At 38.2% G+C, this 16902-nt stretch overlaps 1 protein-coding gene across 6 annotated transcripts; it reads left to right on the forward strand.

Moving 5' to 3' along the window:
- The first annotated feature begins 1050 nt into the window (after positions 1–1050).
- On the forward strand, positions 1051–13949 carry LOC127874419 (uncharacterized). 6 transcript variants are annotated; one of them, XM_052418723.1, is made up of 8 exons: positions 1051–1173; positions 1452–1580; positions 1772–1903; positions 2174–2302; positions 2572–2700; positions 5013–5087; positions 7714–7842; positions 10337–13949. In XM_052418723.1, exons 1-8 carry the CDS (start codon positions 1059–1061, stop codon positions 10543–10545), a joined length of 1047 nt encoding a protein of 348 aa, XP_052274683.1. In that variant the 5' UTR covers positions 1051–1058; the 3' UTR covers positions 10546–13949. The 6 variants fall into 6 exon arrangements, with proteins under 6 accessions (XP_052274683.1, XP_052274684.1, XP_052274685.1 ...); XM_052418724.1 differs by lacking the exon at positions 5013–5087; XM_052418725.1 differs by lacking the exon at positions 2572–2700.
- Positions 13950–16902: the final 2953 nt, after the last annotated feature.

The following is a 16902-nucleotide window of genomic DNA, read 5'->3' on the forward strand; positions in this document are numbered from 1 at the left end:
TCAGAAGACAACATGCAAAATATTCTGTGTCAATGCGGCATGTGGGGTTTTCGTCACGTCTGTGACAAAGCTCTAGTTGCAACACCAGTCTTGCCAATTAAGCTAAACCCTTTTGTCTGGTCTAAAAACCAGATATGCATGTAGATGAGTCCTTTTCTGCACTGTTAGAACAGGAAGGTTCAAAGCCAGCTCCTTTGACATCATCATCATCATCATTATCTGTATGAAATAAAGCTCCCCTTTTCAACTGTGACAAAGAAACTTGTTTAGGCCTTTCATTGTGTTTTTACCTCTTACACTTCATTTCACTGATATAACGATAAATATTTGTGCATAACACAAGTTTTTGCAGTGACACTGTTGGTATTTAAAACTTACTTGTTTACATATAGCAACGAATACAAATAAACAGGAACTGGTAACTGGTTTGTTGTGAAAACCACAGAGGTTAAACACTTTAAAAATGTAAAGACAATAGTGTATGTTTATTACTAGGTTCATAACTTTAACCATTTTTCAAGGGATTGGATACATACTTTGCGGGACATCTCTGGTATTTTGTACGTTGTATGTTATTTTACTCAAGAAGGTGCGTTACCGCAACAAAACAACATAGCTTTCGGTTTTTCATTGGTAATTTTGTCAATAGTAAAGATATTTAGATGAAATGAAAAGTAGATGACATTATACATCTGTATGATGGTACTGCTTCTTGCTACTAAGTGCTTTCTTAAGGTTTTGTATGCCCCATTCTTCGAAGAAGAGGGGGTATATTGTTTTTTGCCTGTCTGTCATTCTGTCTGTCCCAAAACTTTAAGGTCAAATATATGTGTAAAATCTCTTAAAAAATGTGGAGAAACACTGTGCGTTTAGGTTTACAAAAATGTGGAAAAAGAGGGCATAAGTCATCCTATAGATGCTGACAGCTCTTGTTTGACCATATGTTTAGTGTAGCTCTGGAGAGCAAAGACCAGACCAGTGCTAAACTTCCTGGATCACTTTATTACAGTGTACATTAACATAGTGTCTTTTTCTCCTTTTTCTAGACACAAAGCAGGATGTGGAGGGTATTCCAATATCCCGGACAGGAGCGGTACACCAGCGTTGCAGTGTCAGTTCAAAACCAAATGAGGTGTCAAAGCCCCAGAAATGACGCTTTCAAGTACATGACAGGTAGGTTCATTGGTTAGATACTTAAGCACTTGCTATGTATGTACCTCTGTTCTTTACAGCTGTTTGTCATCTTTATGCGTGAATACCTCAGTATGATCTCGAGGACTTTGTGTGGGTGTGTACCTCTGTATAACTGCACTGTTTCCTGTGTGTGCCTCTGCTTGCTTGGATGGTAGGTTGCAAACATAGCCCTAGAGGCTAGAACAGACCAGTACAAACTACCTTGATCACTTCATTACAGTCTACATTAACATGGTGTCTTTTTCTCCTTTTTCTAGACACAAAGCAGGATGTGGAGGCTGTGCCAATATCCCCGACCAGTGCGGTACACCAGGGTTGCAGTGTCGGTTCAAAACATGATGAGGTGTCAAAGCCCCAGATAAATGACGCTTTCAAGCACATCACTGGTAGGTACCTTTGTAAGTTACTTTAGCACTTGCTACATCAGTATCTCTACTATTGCACTGAAACTTGTATACTTAAGGTTTGTTTGAAGGCAGGTTTTTTGTAAGTCCAGATGACCTTGACCAGACCAGTACAGAACTGGTCACTTCATTATAGTCTGTATTACACCTGTGTCTTTTTCACTATTTTCGAGATGGCGTGCAGGAAGATGTGGAGGCTGTGCCAATATACCCGACCAGTGCGGTACACCAGGGTTGCAGTGTCGGTTCAAAACCAAATGAGGTGTCAAAGCCCCAGATAAATGACGCTTTCAAGCACATGACTGGTAGGTACCTTTGTTAGTTACTTTAGCACTTGCTATGTATGTACCTCTGTTCTTTAACAGCTGTTTGTCATCTTTATGCGTGAATACCTCAGTATGATCTCGAGGACTTTGTGTGGGTGTGTACCTCTGTATAACTGCACTGTTTCCTGTGTGTGCCTCCGCTTGCTTGGATGGTAGGTTGCAACATAGCCTAGAACAGACCAGTACAAACTACCTGGATCACTTCATTACAGTCTACATTAACATGGTGTTTTTTTCTCCTTTTTCTAGACACAAAGCAGGATGTGGAGGCTGTGCCAATATCCCCGACCAGTGCGGTACACCAGGGTTGCAGTGTCGGTTCAAAACAAGATGAGGTGTCAAAGCCCCAGATAAATGACGCTTTCAAGCACATCACTGGTAGGTACCTTTGTAAGTTACTTTAGCACTTGCTATGTATGTACCTCTGTTCTTTAACAGCTGTTTGTCATCTTTATGCCTGAATACCTCATTATGATCTTGAGGTCTTTGTGTGGGTGTGTACCTCTGTATAACTGCACTGATTCCTGTGTGTGCCTCCGCTTGCTTGGATGGTAGGTTGCAACATAGCCTAGAACAGACCAGTACAAACTACCTGGATCACTTCATTACAGTCTACATTAACATGGTGTTTTTTTCTCCTTTTCTAGACACAAAGCAGGATGTGGAGGCTGTGCCAATATCCCCGACCGCAGCTGTACATCAGGGTTGCAGTGTCGGTTCAAAACAAGATGAGGTGTCAAAGCCCCATATAAATGACGCTTTCAAGCACATCACTGGTAGGTTCATTGGTTAGATACTTAAGCACTTGCTATGTATGTACCTCTGTTCTTTAACAGCTGTTTGTCATCTTTATGCGTGAATACCTCAGTATGATCTTGAGGACTTTGTATGGGTGTGTACCTCTGTATAATTGCACTGTTTCCTGTGTGTGCCTCCGCTTGCTTGGATGGTAGGTTGCAACATAGCCTAGAACAGACCAGTACCAGTGTTTTTTATGCCCCCGGTAGGCATATAGTAGTTGAACTGTCCGTCCGTCAGTCAGTCAGTGTGTCAGTCTGTCCGTCCGTCCGAAAAAACTTAAACGTTGGCCATAACTTTTGCAATATTGAAGATAGCAACTTGATATTTGGCATGCATGTGTATCTCATGAAGCTGCACATTTTGAGTGGTAGAAGTTCAAGGTCAAGGTCATCCTTCAAGGTCAAAGGTCAAAAAAAAATATTATTTCAAAGCAGCGTTATCATGAAGGTGCACATTTTGAGTGGTGAAAGTTCAAGGTCAAAGGTAAAAAAAAAATAATAATTATTTCAAAGCGGCGCAATAGGGGGCATTGTGTTTCTGACAAACACATCTCTTGTTATGTCTGTCTGTCTGTCCACCAGATGGTTAAGGAAAAAGCCATTGAGTTTCTGAATGTTTGTGAAGAGGAATGGACAAATGAAATTTCTTACGCTGCCTTGCATACACTTACAGATAACAAGAGGAACAAGCAGAAGATGCTGCCTCTGTCTGAAGACATTTCAAAGCTTCAGACACACCTTCAGAGAACTTCTGAATCATTGACGGAAGCTTTGGAAGAGAGATTTTTAAACATAACTGGGAGCTTCTCAGCAAAGTACACACTGGCAAAACTTGTTCTATTCAACAGACGGCGTGGCGGAGAAACAGAGAGAATTGAAGTAGTGCATTATGAAAACAGAAGAAATAAATCAGAGCAGGCACCTAAAGAAGTAGAAGATTCTTTAAGTGAAACAGAGAAAGTCCTTTTGAGAACACTGTCCAGAGTTGAAATTCGTGGGAAAAGGGATCGTACTGTCGCAGTCCTTCTTACTCCGAACATACAAAAAAACATTGATCTTCTGCTGAGATACAGAGCAGACGCAGGTGTAGATAAAGAAAATGCATACGTTTTTGCAAGATCCAATTCTAGGTCGCAGTTTCCCCTTAGAAGTGCAGACGTCTTAAGAAAATTTGCAAAAGAAGCAAGTCTGGAATGCCCAGAAAGTGTCACTAGTACACAATTGAGGAAGCATGTTGCCACAGTGGTCCAGATTTTGAATCTCAGCAAAAACGATTTGGAAGTATTGGCAAGGTTTATGGGGCATGACATCAATATTCATAGATCATTCTATCGCCTCCCACAAGAAATAATCGAAGTGGCTAGGATGGGATGTCTTCTGACAGCCTTTAACAAGGGAACTATTGGACAGTTCAGCGGGAAGTCCATTGATGACATAGATCTTGAATTAGGTAAGATGAGAAAAGAAAATGAGTCTTGACAAAGTTGTGTGAAAAGCAACAGTGTATGAATTTTGAATAATTTAGGGGTGGCAATATAAAATATATTAACTGCTTAACTGGTTAATTGATCAAACATCAGATTATCAGTTAATATAATCGGTATCAGAATATTGTTTTCTGAAAAAAAAAAGAACAAGCTAAACACCATGTTTAGCCCACTATCCTTTTCAAATTGCATTTTTCTTAGGTTCCCCTATCAGTCGTTCCATATGCAGTTCTTGTTATTGCATCAAGTCAGAAACTGCTGGGTGGTTTTTGACCAAACTTGCCCATCTAGTCAGAAACTGCTGGGTGGATTTGACCAAATTTTGCCAGATTGTTCCCCTAGCGGCCTAGTCGGTCAGGTCAGATCAGACAGGTCAGGAGTTATTGCCCTTTGTATGAAAACTGACTGAACTTCTTGTTATTGAATCTAATCAGAAACTAATGAGTGGATTTTGATGAGATTTACAAGATTGTTTTCCTATAAGTCGAGTTGGTATGTAGATGCGGCCACATTTTCAACTTCTTCCTTATGAAACTTGATCAGAATGATTGTGCAAAATGTAGGTCAGGTTTGAATCTGGGATAAGACACTAAGGCATGGGGCCAAATTTTAGAAAAGCCTTTTGACCACATTTTCAATTTTATCCCAATGAAACTTGGACAGAATGGTTCTCTGTATAATTGTAGGTGAGATTTGAATCTGGGTCAGCAACTAGGACATAAGGCAAGATGTCTTCCTTCTTACAGTCTTCTTTTTGAGTGATGCAGGGTCATGATAATGCTATTGTTCTTTCTTTGACAGACAATGGTGTAAACAGTGAGAGTGAGGATAGCAATGATGAAGAGGAAATTCATGAAGCAGATGACTTGACTGAAAGTTAGCTAAAATTCATATAATCCATACATTGCCCACTGTTCATGAGCACATTTGTATGCCCCTGAAGGTGGGCATATAGTGATCGTACTGTCCGTCTGTCTGTCTGCCCTTCCGTCTAAAATTCCGTCACACAATGTAGCGTTTAGGTTTCCAAAAATGTGGAAAAACACTGCGTTTAGGTTTACAAAAATACGGAAAAAGGGAGCATAAATCCTCCTTTGGTGACAGCTCTTGTTTTCAACTCTTAAGGCCATATTTAATTCCCACATTTCAAGTTTGAAACTTAAATGTATGTATAAAGCTTGTTGAAAAAGTGTGCATTTGTACCCCTGTAAGTTGTTTTAGAACAGCATACTGGTACAGTATTGAAATATATATATATATACCGGTATATACATACTACTCACTCATGCATTGGTGTTTGCATCCGCTCCACACCTTGGTTAAAGGTTTTGTTGCTCTTTCTCTTTAACTTTGTTATTATTACGTGATGGATTTGTTTCAAACTTAAAAATTGTGTTCCTGATCAACACATATACCATTTGACACAAGAACCATAACTTACCCATATTTCAAGAATTATCCCCCCTTTTAACTTAGAATTGCAGGGTAAAGTTTTGGTGCACTTTCAATCTATATTTGTAATTACATGTACTGGATGTTTTTGATTCAAACTAGTGTGGACATCATATGACACAAGGTCCATAACCAATATTTAATGAATTATGCCCATTTTTTATGCCCCCCTTCGAAGAAGAGTGGGTATATTGTTTTGCACGTCGGTTGGTCGGTCTGTCCACCAGATGGATTCCGGATGATAACTCAAGAACGCTTAGGCCTAGGATCATGAAACTTCATAGGTACATTGATCATGACTGGCAGATGACCCCTATTGATTTTCAGGTCACTAGGTAAAAGGTCAAGGTCACAGTGACTCGAAATAGTTAAATGGTTTCCGGATGATAACTCAAGAACGCTTAGGCCTAGGATCAGGAAACTTCATAGGAACATTGATCATGACTGGCAGATGACCCCTATTGATTTTCAGGTCACTAGGTCAAAGGTTAAGGTCACAGTGACTCGAAACATTAAAATGGTTTCCAGATAACTCGAGAATCCTTACGCCTAGGATCATGAAGCTTCATAGGTACATTGATCATGACTGGCAGATGACCCCTATTGATTTTCAGGTCACTAGGTCAAAGGTCAAGGTCACACTGACTCGAAATAGTAAAATGGTTTCTGGATGATAACTCAAGAATGCTTACGCCTAGGATCATGAAACTTCATAGGTACATTGATCATGACTGGCAGATGACCCCTATTGACTTTCAGGTTACTAGGTCAAAGGTCACGGTCACAGTGACTCGAAACAGTAAAATGGTTTCCGGATGATAACCAATAATGCTTAGGCCTAGGACCATGAAACTTCATAGGTACATTGATCATGACTGGCAGATAAGCCCCTATTGATTTTCAGGTCACTAGGTCAAAGGTCAAGGTCACAGTGACTCGAAACAGTCAAATGGTTTCCGGGTGATAACTCAAGAATACTTAGGCCTAGGATCATGAAACTTCATAGGTACATTTATCATGACTGTCAGATGACCCCTATTGATTTTTTAGGTCACTAGGTCAAAGGTCAAGGTCACAGTGACAAAAAACGTATTCACACAATGGCTGCCACTACAACTGACAGCCCATATGGGGAGCATGCATGTTTTACAAACAGCCCTTGTTACTTAGAATTTTATGTTAATGTTTTGATGCACTTTCAGTACATTTTTACTGTATTTGTATAAAACATAAACTAATTGTTCCTCGTTATCACCCACATCAGAAGACTGGAGGGCCATATAACACTCCCAACTTTTTCAAGAAGTGTCCCCTTTTAACTTAAAATTTCCAGTTAAAGTTTTGGTGCACTTTAAATCAATTTTTGTGATTACCTGAAGGATTTGATTCAAACTACTGCTTTACTTTTCTGTTTTGCACGCTTTCCATGTTTCCATGTGATTGTCCCTATATGTTGGAGAGGTGTCAAACAGTGTATTTTTAGCTCACCTGAGCACAAGGTGCTCAGGGTGAGCTATTGTGACCACTCACTATCCGTTGTTAGTCCGTCCACACTTTCAAATGACATCTCCTCTGAAACTATTTGGCCAACTATTTGCCATGGCAACCAGCAGGAAAAACTTTAAAAATCTTCTCTTAAACCACAAGGCATAGAGCTTAGATATTTGTCATGTAGCATTGTCTAGTGGACCTCTACCAAATTTGCTCAAATGTTATGTCGGCTTCTTGTCGGTGTTGTCGTGGTCTGTTTGTTGCTTGTTATATGTTGGTTTTGGGCTGCATGCTCTTTGTTTTGTGAAATGGCTGTGCGCTTTGTGTGCCGCATTTCCTGCAGGACTTCATTTTGTCTACTCTTAGCACTTGGTACATATATACCTCTGTATGTTCTTTAATGGCTGCCATCTGTGGATGTGAATACCTCAGTATGATCTTGGGGTACTTAGTGGGGGTGTGTACCTCTCTATGATTGCACTGCTGTCTATTTAGATCAGTACAAAACTCCTTTTCTTGCAATCTGCATTACCTTTTTGTCTTTTTCTCCCTCTTCCAGATGCCATAGAGGAAGATATGGAGACTGTGCCAGTATCCACACTGGGTGCTGTACAGGGCTGTAGTGTCAGATCTAATCCGGATAAGGTGACAGAGCCCAAGAAAAGTGGCAATAACCGGCCCAAGACTGGTAGGTTCCTTTTTGTTAGCTACGTTTGCACATGCTGTGTTTGTACATCTGTATGTTATTTAAAAAGAATGACTCCGAAGGGTCCACTGATTTATCAATTGATCCCAATAATTTTGTCCGCTCCATATCTCCTATACCCCTGGTCCAATTTCGATGAAACTTCACAGGAATGTTTAGTATGAAGTCTAGTTATCATTTTGTTCCGCACGGATAATTTTTGACTGAGTTATGGCCCTTTAATGGTCATTGTAGAAAAAAAAATCCACTCCATATCTCCTATACTCCTGGTCCAATTTTGATAAAACTTCACAGGAATGATGATTATGAAGTCTAGTTTTGCATATTGTCATTTTGTTCCGCTTGAATAATTTTTGGTGGAGTTGTGGCACTTTAATTGTAAATTTAAAAAAAAGTTTGTCTGGAACATTTCTCTTAAACTATAGCTTGGATTTTAATAAAAATTCACACAAGTGATCAGTATGAGGTCTATAGTTGTGCATGTTGTCATTTTGTTGCGCTCTGATATTTTTTGACGGAGTTATTGCCCTTTTATGGTCATTTTAGAATAAAATTTGTCCAAAGCGGTTCTCCTATACTATTTCTTGGATTTTAATAAAACTTTATAGGAATGATTAATGTCTTGCCTAGTCGTGCATATTTTCATTTTGTTCAACACAGATAATTATGCCCCCGGATCGAATGATCGGGGGCATATTGTTTTTGGCTGTCTGTCTGCCATTCCTTCATTCTGTCCCAAAACTTTAACATTGGTTAAAGTTTTGTGATAACTTTTGAAATATTGAACATAGCAACTTGATATTTGGCATGCATGTGTACTCATGGAGCTGCACATTTTGAGTGGTGAAAGGTCAAGGTCATCCTTCAAAGTCAAAGGTCAACAACAACAAAAAAGGGGCGCATTAGTGGACTTTGTGTTTCTTTCAAACACACCTCTTGTTTTTTTTAATATTACGCACTCTTGGCTTTATGTTCCATAATTACATTACATATCGGGAGACATTTGTTATTTCCAAAAACAACCTTCTAGTAATTATTGATTTCCAGAGCCTATTTAATGATTTTTCTTACATGACAAAAAAAATTATGATTAAAATCTGCAATGTAACAACTGTAATAGGTAGCAGGTGTATGCATAAAGTTGATACAATGAAACAATTTTCCCATGCTTTGCTCTACCATATTGATTCTAATTTGTACAGCGATTTTCTATCTGATGTGGTATTAACCTATAAATAAATTTTCCATGGTGGTAGTTGAAACCGAGAATGCTTAAAAAATCGTCTCTGTTTTTCAAAACCCTCGTAAGTCCAATTTAGCCACTTTTGAGGAGAAGGAAAAAACTAAATATCTCTGAAACGAATAAAACTGCCTGAATCAAATTAAATTAACAAAATTATTAACTTGTTGTACTGCCTATTATTAGATATTTGTCAACAATGAGTGATTGACAGGAAATGGGGAAAGGTCATCGCTTAAATGTTTGAAAATATTTGATTATTTTTCAGACTTATCAGCTTTTATCGAATGTTTTTTTAAGTAATACCATTTTTTCGACTTTATAAAATAGTTATACTGGTTTATCGAATTAATGAAATTTTGATTATAATGCGCATTAAAACAATGATTATGAAAACAATTGCACTTAAAAAACATACTTTTATTATTTGTAAACTTTTCAGCGATTAAGGGCCATGATGGCCCTCTTGTATGCATTTTTGTGTCGCCTGGTACAAAGTAGCCGCGACATATAGGGATCACTTCTTTGTCGTCCATCCGTCACAAATTTTGTCGGGAGCATATCTCTAAAGCTATTGATGCTATCAACTTTAAACTTCACACAGTTATAGAGCTCATTGAGGGGAAGTGCAGTGACAAGAACCATAACTCTGAGTGGTTCCATTTTTAAATTATCTCCCTTTGTTCAAAAACCTTGTCCTTGTCATATCTCAAAAAGTATGGAAGCTATCAGCTTCTAACTTCAAACAATTATAAAGCTCCTTAAGAGGAAGTTCAGGGTCAAGAAACCATAACTCTAGGTTTTCCCATTTTCAAATCATCTCCCTTTGTTAAAAACACTTATCTTTGAAATTGGCTCTCATTAGGTGACACCTGCGATTATTGATCGCTCTTGTTGACAAGGGTTCTTAATTTTGGCAATAGAAACTCCAGTTTTACCATGGTCTTATTTACCATTATAAATCATTGGATTTAACAACTGTTAACCATCTTTTGTGTGCAAATACCACTGTGTTAGTTTGGGGAGTTTTGTGTGCAGGTCTGTGTTCTCTATCCAAGCCCTTGCTTGGTTTAAAAATGTTATTGAATGGGTCTGTTTCACATTAACTGTTGTGTGCCAATGTTTAAAAAGTATTATGGGGGAAACAGAAATGGCGTTCTATAAAAAAAAGCTTCCAGGTTTATTGTGAGGCGAATCATTTGACTTGTCATTCAATTAATGTTTGATATATTTCAGGAGAAGTAGTGAAGCTTACAGAACATCAGCACAGGCTACTTAAAACTTTGTTCAAAACAAATATAGCAATGAGAAGGGAACTACAGAAAGATGAGTGTGAAAAGGTTTCTAGGAAACATGACGCTCTTCAGAACCTCACCTGGAAAAAAATTAAGAACACTGTCCATAATTGGATAATGGCTGAGAAACGGAAAACAAAAAGATATTAACATTCAGAATGTAAGGCTAATTTACTGAAATGGATCGTCATTATGTGACTGAATTACTGTAAAGGATAAGCACTATTAGACTAATTGTTAATCATTATGTGATTGAATTGTTGTAAAGAATGAGAACTGTAAGGCTAATTATCCCCCGCCATAGGCGGAGGGATATTGTTTTGGCGTTGTCCGTCCGTCTGTCCGTCCGGCACTGTTGTGTCCGGAGCCATACTTTGGAAGTGCTTTGGCGGATTTCATTGAAACTTGGTATGAGTGTATATATGGATAAGAGGATGATGCACGCCAAATGGCATTGTACACCATCTGTTAATAACGGAGTTATGGCCCTTTGTATCTTGAAAAAATGCTTTTTAATATAAGCTTAGAGATTTATTTCCATTAACACATGAGCCAGAGCCACGAAACTTGCCATGGCTGTTCTCAATCATCTGGGGGTGCTTCACATTCAACACCCATAATCCTAGGGGCTAAAGTCAAGGTCACACATTGAGGTCAAAGGTCACAAATTTGATGAATTCTTCATTATTTAGTTATTCCTTTACTATGCATCAAGGTATTCACATCAAGGGTCAAGGTTACACAAATGCTTCATGTAAGGTTGTACGCTAAACCCCTAAACTGACCAGCATTTTTCCCATAATTATGTATACATCTTTGTACTTAAAATTACAGGTTAGAGATTTTGTGCTCCATCAAGGGAGAGCATATAGTCGCTAACTTGTCTGTCCTTCCTTCTCTCATAATTATATTCCGCCAAAGGCGGAGGGATATCAAATTGGTGTTGTCCATCCGTCCATCTGTCAGTATGTTCATCCGTCTGATTTGCACCCATCCTTGAACAAAATGTATGTGGCGGGGGATATCATTTCAACAAATTTGCTTGTTGATCATCATTTTAAGATTGATCATCTGTAAAGGATAAACATTGTAAGGCTAATTGATCATCATTATGTGATCGTCATTGATTATATGTACAGTGATTGAATTACTGCAGAGTGTGAGCAATGTTAAGCTAATTGATCATCAATGAGTACTGTGAGGCTACTTTTAATCCTCATTATGTGACTGAATTACTGCAGAGGACAGGCACTTTTATGCTAATTGATCGTCATTGATTATATGTACAGTGATTGAATTACTGCAGAGTATGACCACTATTGGGCTAATTGGCCATCATTATATAATTGTCGTGTAATTGGATTGCTGTAGAGAATGAGCACTGTTAAGGTGATTGACCATCAATATATGGCAAAAATACTATAGAGAAACAACACTGTCTGGATAATTAATCATCATTTAATGAAAGAAATACTGTAAATACTTATAAAACAGTTCAGTATGAGCTTATTTCATGTAGTAGTAATTCCTTTTTAGGTGTTCTTTTGTTATTTCAAACAAGGTTTAACAATGTTCTAGTTATTATTTGAGTAACTTGTTTTTATTGTTTAAGCAATTCTGAAATAGTTTATTATATTTTTATGTCCCCCACTATAGTAGTGGGGACATATTGTTTTTGCCCTGTCTGTTGGTCTGTTGGTCCGTTTGTCTGTTGGTCTGTCTGTTTGCGCCAACTTTAACATTTTGCAATAACTTTTGCTATATTTAAGATAGCAACTTCATATTTGGCATGCATGTGTATCTCATGAAGCTGCACATTTTGATTGGTGAAAGGTCAAGGTCATCCTTCAAGGTCAGAGGTCAAATATATGTGGCCAAAATCGCTCATTTTATGAATACTTTTGCAATATTGAAGATAGCAACTTGATATTTGGCATGCATGTGTATCTCATGGAGCTGCACATTTTGAGTGGTAAAAGGTCAAGGTCATCCTTCAAGGTCAGAGGTCAGATATATGTGGCCCAAAACGCTTATTTTATAAATACTTTTGCAATATTGAAGATTGCAACTTGATATTTGGCATGCATGTGCATCTCATGGAGCTGCACATTTTGAGTGGTGAAAGGTCAAGGTCATCCTTCAAGGTCAGAGGTCAAATATATGTGGCCCAAATCGCTTATTTTATGAATACTTTTGCAATATTGAAGATAGCAACTTGATATTTGGCATGCATGTGTATCTCATGGAGCTGCACATTTTGAGTGGTGAAAGGTCAAGGTCATCCTTCACAAGGTCAAGGTCATCCTACAAGGTCAAACATCATATAGGGGGACATTGTGTTTCACAAACACATCTTGTTATTTCAAAAGATAAATCTAGACAGATCATGTTTATTATATATGTTTATTAGCTCACCTGATATTATATATCATACAATTAACACTTTAGAATTTTTGCTCATGCCTTTTTGCCTTCGGTATTTTATATTTCTGAGCAATTCTGATACTAAAACTTTGTTGGTTTCCTAAAATGTGCTCATTAGGGTGTTTATATCCCTTTGGCAAACATTTGAGCTTGAAAATGTTCGAATTTAAATAACTTCTTTATTACCGATAGGAATTGATCTCTCGTAAGGGATTTATTGAATGACTGCACTGATATAAATATTGCCATAACCATTATCGAATAATCTTGGATATAACACTGAGAAACTTGTGGCTGCATGTTTACTTGAATGAATGCTGTGGTGTCTTTAGGTCTTTTATGTAGTACCACATGTTGTTTGATGGATTCAATGCCAGAGTTCAAAACAGATTTTCTACTTATATTTTCTCAGTTTATTATTGACCTCCTGTAAGGGACCTTTCTCCATGACTGCGCTCATATAAATACTGCCAAGCTCCAGCAGGAGGGGTGTTTTTGACTCCTGGTGTTGCGTTACTTTGTAAAAATTTTGGCCCAATCTTAATGAAACTTGGTCATAATGTTACTATTGATGAGTTCCACATTGGGTTGTTTTGAGAAAAAATTAGGTCACTGGGTCAATTTATAGAAAGACCTTGTTAACACTCGAAAAGTTCTCAATTTGGTCCCAATCTTGCTGAAACTTGGTCATAATGTTACCCTCTAAAATCTTAGACAAGGTTGTTATTGGATTGTCCAGACTCAAAAACTAGGTGTTACTTGCTTGAAGACAAGAATTTGGGGAGTAATGGTCCCTTTACACTTAGAAATACATGTATCATGATTTTCGATAAAAAAATTCATTTCAGTCCAGGTTTTCTTGTTAACCATGCACACTATTGGGAATAGTTGTTTACCATCATGGCCTTCACCTTTTACTGACAAGCTCTCTTTCTACTGACAAGCACTTCGAATAGTTGAGGGCGATGAGACAGTTCTTATTGCATAATTATTAATATGCAAGTAAGCTATAGAAAAACAGCTATAGTTTATTTAGTTCCTCATGTTTAAATACTTCCTTACAAATAGTTTATTAATTTTTGTTCCTCGTGTTAAAATACTTCCTTATAATAAAAGTTACGAATTCTTGATTTTTATTTGCTTTCTTACTTTGAATGTTTGGGTATTGTCACAGCCAGGTTGTTGTCTGCGTGTAAAAACTGGACATTTTCAAATATCTTCAATACTATCAGAGGAATTAATCTGAATATAGACATGACATACTATGAGTGTGCTGTATGTGTGTCCATACTGAGGTAAATACCACGGTATGATTGTGACATGCTATGAGTGTGTGAGGTGTGTGTCCATACTGAGGTAAATACCACGATACGACTGTGACATACTATGAGTGTGTCGTGTGTGTCCATACTGAGGTATATACCGCAGTACGATTGTGCCATACTATGAGTGTGTGAGGTGTGTGTCCATTCTGAGGTAAATACCACGGGACGATTGTGCCATACTATGAGTGTGCTGTGAGTGTCCATACTAAGGTATATACCACGGTACAATTGTGCCATACTATGAGTGTGTGAGGTGTGTGTCCATACTGAGGTAAAAACCACGATACAACTGTGACATACTATGAGTATGTCGTGTGTGTCCATACTGAGGTATATACCACGATACGATTATCTGCGTGTAAAAACTGGACATTTTTAAATATCTTCGATACTATCAGAGGTATTAATCTGAATATAGACATAGATACTCACTGACAAGGTCCATAACTAAAAATTAACCCAAACTTAGTTTGTAGCATCCTTGCAGATTTGTTCAAATGGGAGCAATTGGCCCCTATTAGGGGCAGCTAGAGCCAAAATGAAAACAACATTCAAACGTCTTCTCATTAAACGCTTGAAGGATCATCATTCAACTTGGTGTTTAGCACCAATATAATGTTCTTTCTGAAATTTGTTCAAATGGGAGTAATTGGCCCCTATTTGGGGCGGCTAGAGCTATAACTAGAAAAACCTTGAAACAACTTCTTTTCATGCACCGCTTGATAATCTTCATAAGCATAGTCAGCTCACGTGTGTACATAGTTATAATCTGTAAATATCTCCGTAATGACTTTAGTACAGCTTGTGAGAGGTGACTCTTGACCTCTACCCACCGTAGGACTTGGAACATTCCAGTCTTTGAATTTTGTCCTCTATACGAAAGATGAAGATGAAACCTTGGTCTGTAGGATCTTTATAAGATCCTTTCTCAAGTTTATTCTAATGGGAGGTATTGGCTCCTATAAGGGGCCACTAGAGCTAAAAATAGAAAAATCTCAAATGACTTTCTCAAGAACCGCTTGATGGCTATTCATCAAACTTGGTCTGTGGCATGTTTATAAAGCCCTTTTCTCAAATTTGTTCATAGCAATTGGCCCCTATTGGGGCTGCTAGAGCTAAAAGCATAAATTGCTTTGAATGGCTACTTCTCATAAACTGGTTGATGGATCTTCATCAAACTTGGGATGTAGCATCTTTATAGGGTCTTTTTTCGGATTTGTTCAAATGGGGACACTTGGCCCCTGTTAAGGTCCACTAGAGCTAAAACTAGAAAAACGTTTAGAATACTTCTCATGAACAGCTTGATGGATGTACATCAAACTTGGCCTGTAGTATCTTTATATGGTCCTTTGTCAATTTCTTAAAAATGGGGGCACTTGGTCCCTATTAGCGGCCGCTAGAGCTAAAACTAGATAAACCTTTAAATGACTTATCATGAACGGCTTGAAGAATCTTCATCAAACTTTGTAATATCTTTAGGGGTCCATTCATATATATATGTTGAAATGGGGCACTTGGCCCCTTTTAGGAGCTGCTAGGGCTAAAAATATAAATATATTGAAACGACCGCCTGCTGGATCTTCATTAAACTTGGTCTGTAGCATTCTTATGAGATCCTTTCTCAAAGTTTAGATGGGGGCACGCACTTGGCCCTTAGTAGGGGCCACTACAGTTAAATATAGAAAAAAACTTCAAATTCCTTCTTCTCATGAACGGCTTGTTGGATGTTCATCAAACGTTTCTTGTAGCATCATTATAATGTCATTCCTCACACTGGGACACTTTGAAGAAACAGCTGTTGTTGGTGTGTCCATACTGAGGTAAATACCACGGGACGATCGTGACATACTATGAGTGTGCTGTGTGTGTGTCCATACCGAGGTAAATACCACGGGACGATTGTGACATACTATTAGTGTGTGAGGTGTGTGTCCATACTGAGGTAAATACCACAGGACGATTGTGACATACTATGAGTGTGTCGTGTGTGTCCATACTGAGGTAAATACCACGGGACGATTGTGCCATACTATGAGTGTGTCGTGTGTGTCCATACTGAGGTAAATACCACGGGACGATTGTGCCATACTATGAGTGTGTCGTGTGTGTCCATACTGAGGTATATACCACGGTACGATTGTGCCATACTGGTTTCTTAAATAAGTCTTTTTCTGACAAACAAGGTGTCGTTTATGATCCATGACCCATCCTATTTAAAGATTTGTATTGCATATCCGTATAGATCTACTCGAAAGCATAGACCTCGGTATGTTTGTACAAAACGTGTACCTCACCATGTTGGCAATACCGGTATGTGTGTGTGTGTGTGTGTGTGTGTGTGTGTGTGTGCGTGCGTGCGTGCGTGTGTGCGTTCGTGCGTGCGTGCGTGCGTGTGTGCGTGCATGCGTGTGTGTGTGTGTGTGTCTGTGTGTGTATAACAGCAGGAGAGAACTTGTATTGCGACATCTGAGCAACTCATTGCCGAACAGTATGTGGCATAAAACACTTGAAACTATGCAAACCATGAAATTATCACACATATTTGTATTAATTTAGGCTTATTCAAGCATGTACATTTGGACATATATGGTGAAGGTCAATAAACAGGCTATAAATGCAGATTTGTTAATTTAAATACCGAGAATGCATTATTTGTGCATACTTTCTTTATTACATTTATGCTATATATTTATTGTAACAATCAAAAAAATGTAGTTTGATATACAAAAAACAACAACAATAGTATTCAAACATTTGC

This window comes from Dreissena polymorpha, chromosome 3 (assembly GCF_020536995.1).
Source record: "Dreissena polymorpha isolate Duluth1 chromosome 3, UMN_Dpol_1.0, whole genome shotgun sequence".
NCBI lineage: Eukaryota > Metazoa > Mollusca > Bivalvia > Myida > Dreissenidae > Dreissena > Dreissena polymorpha.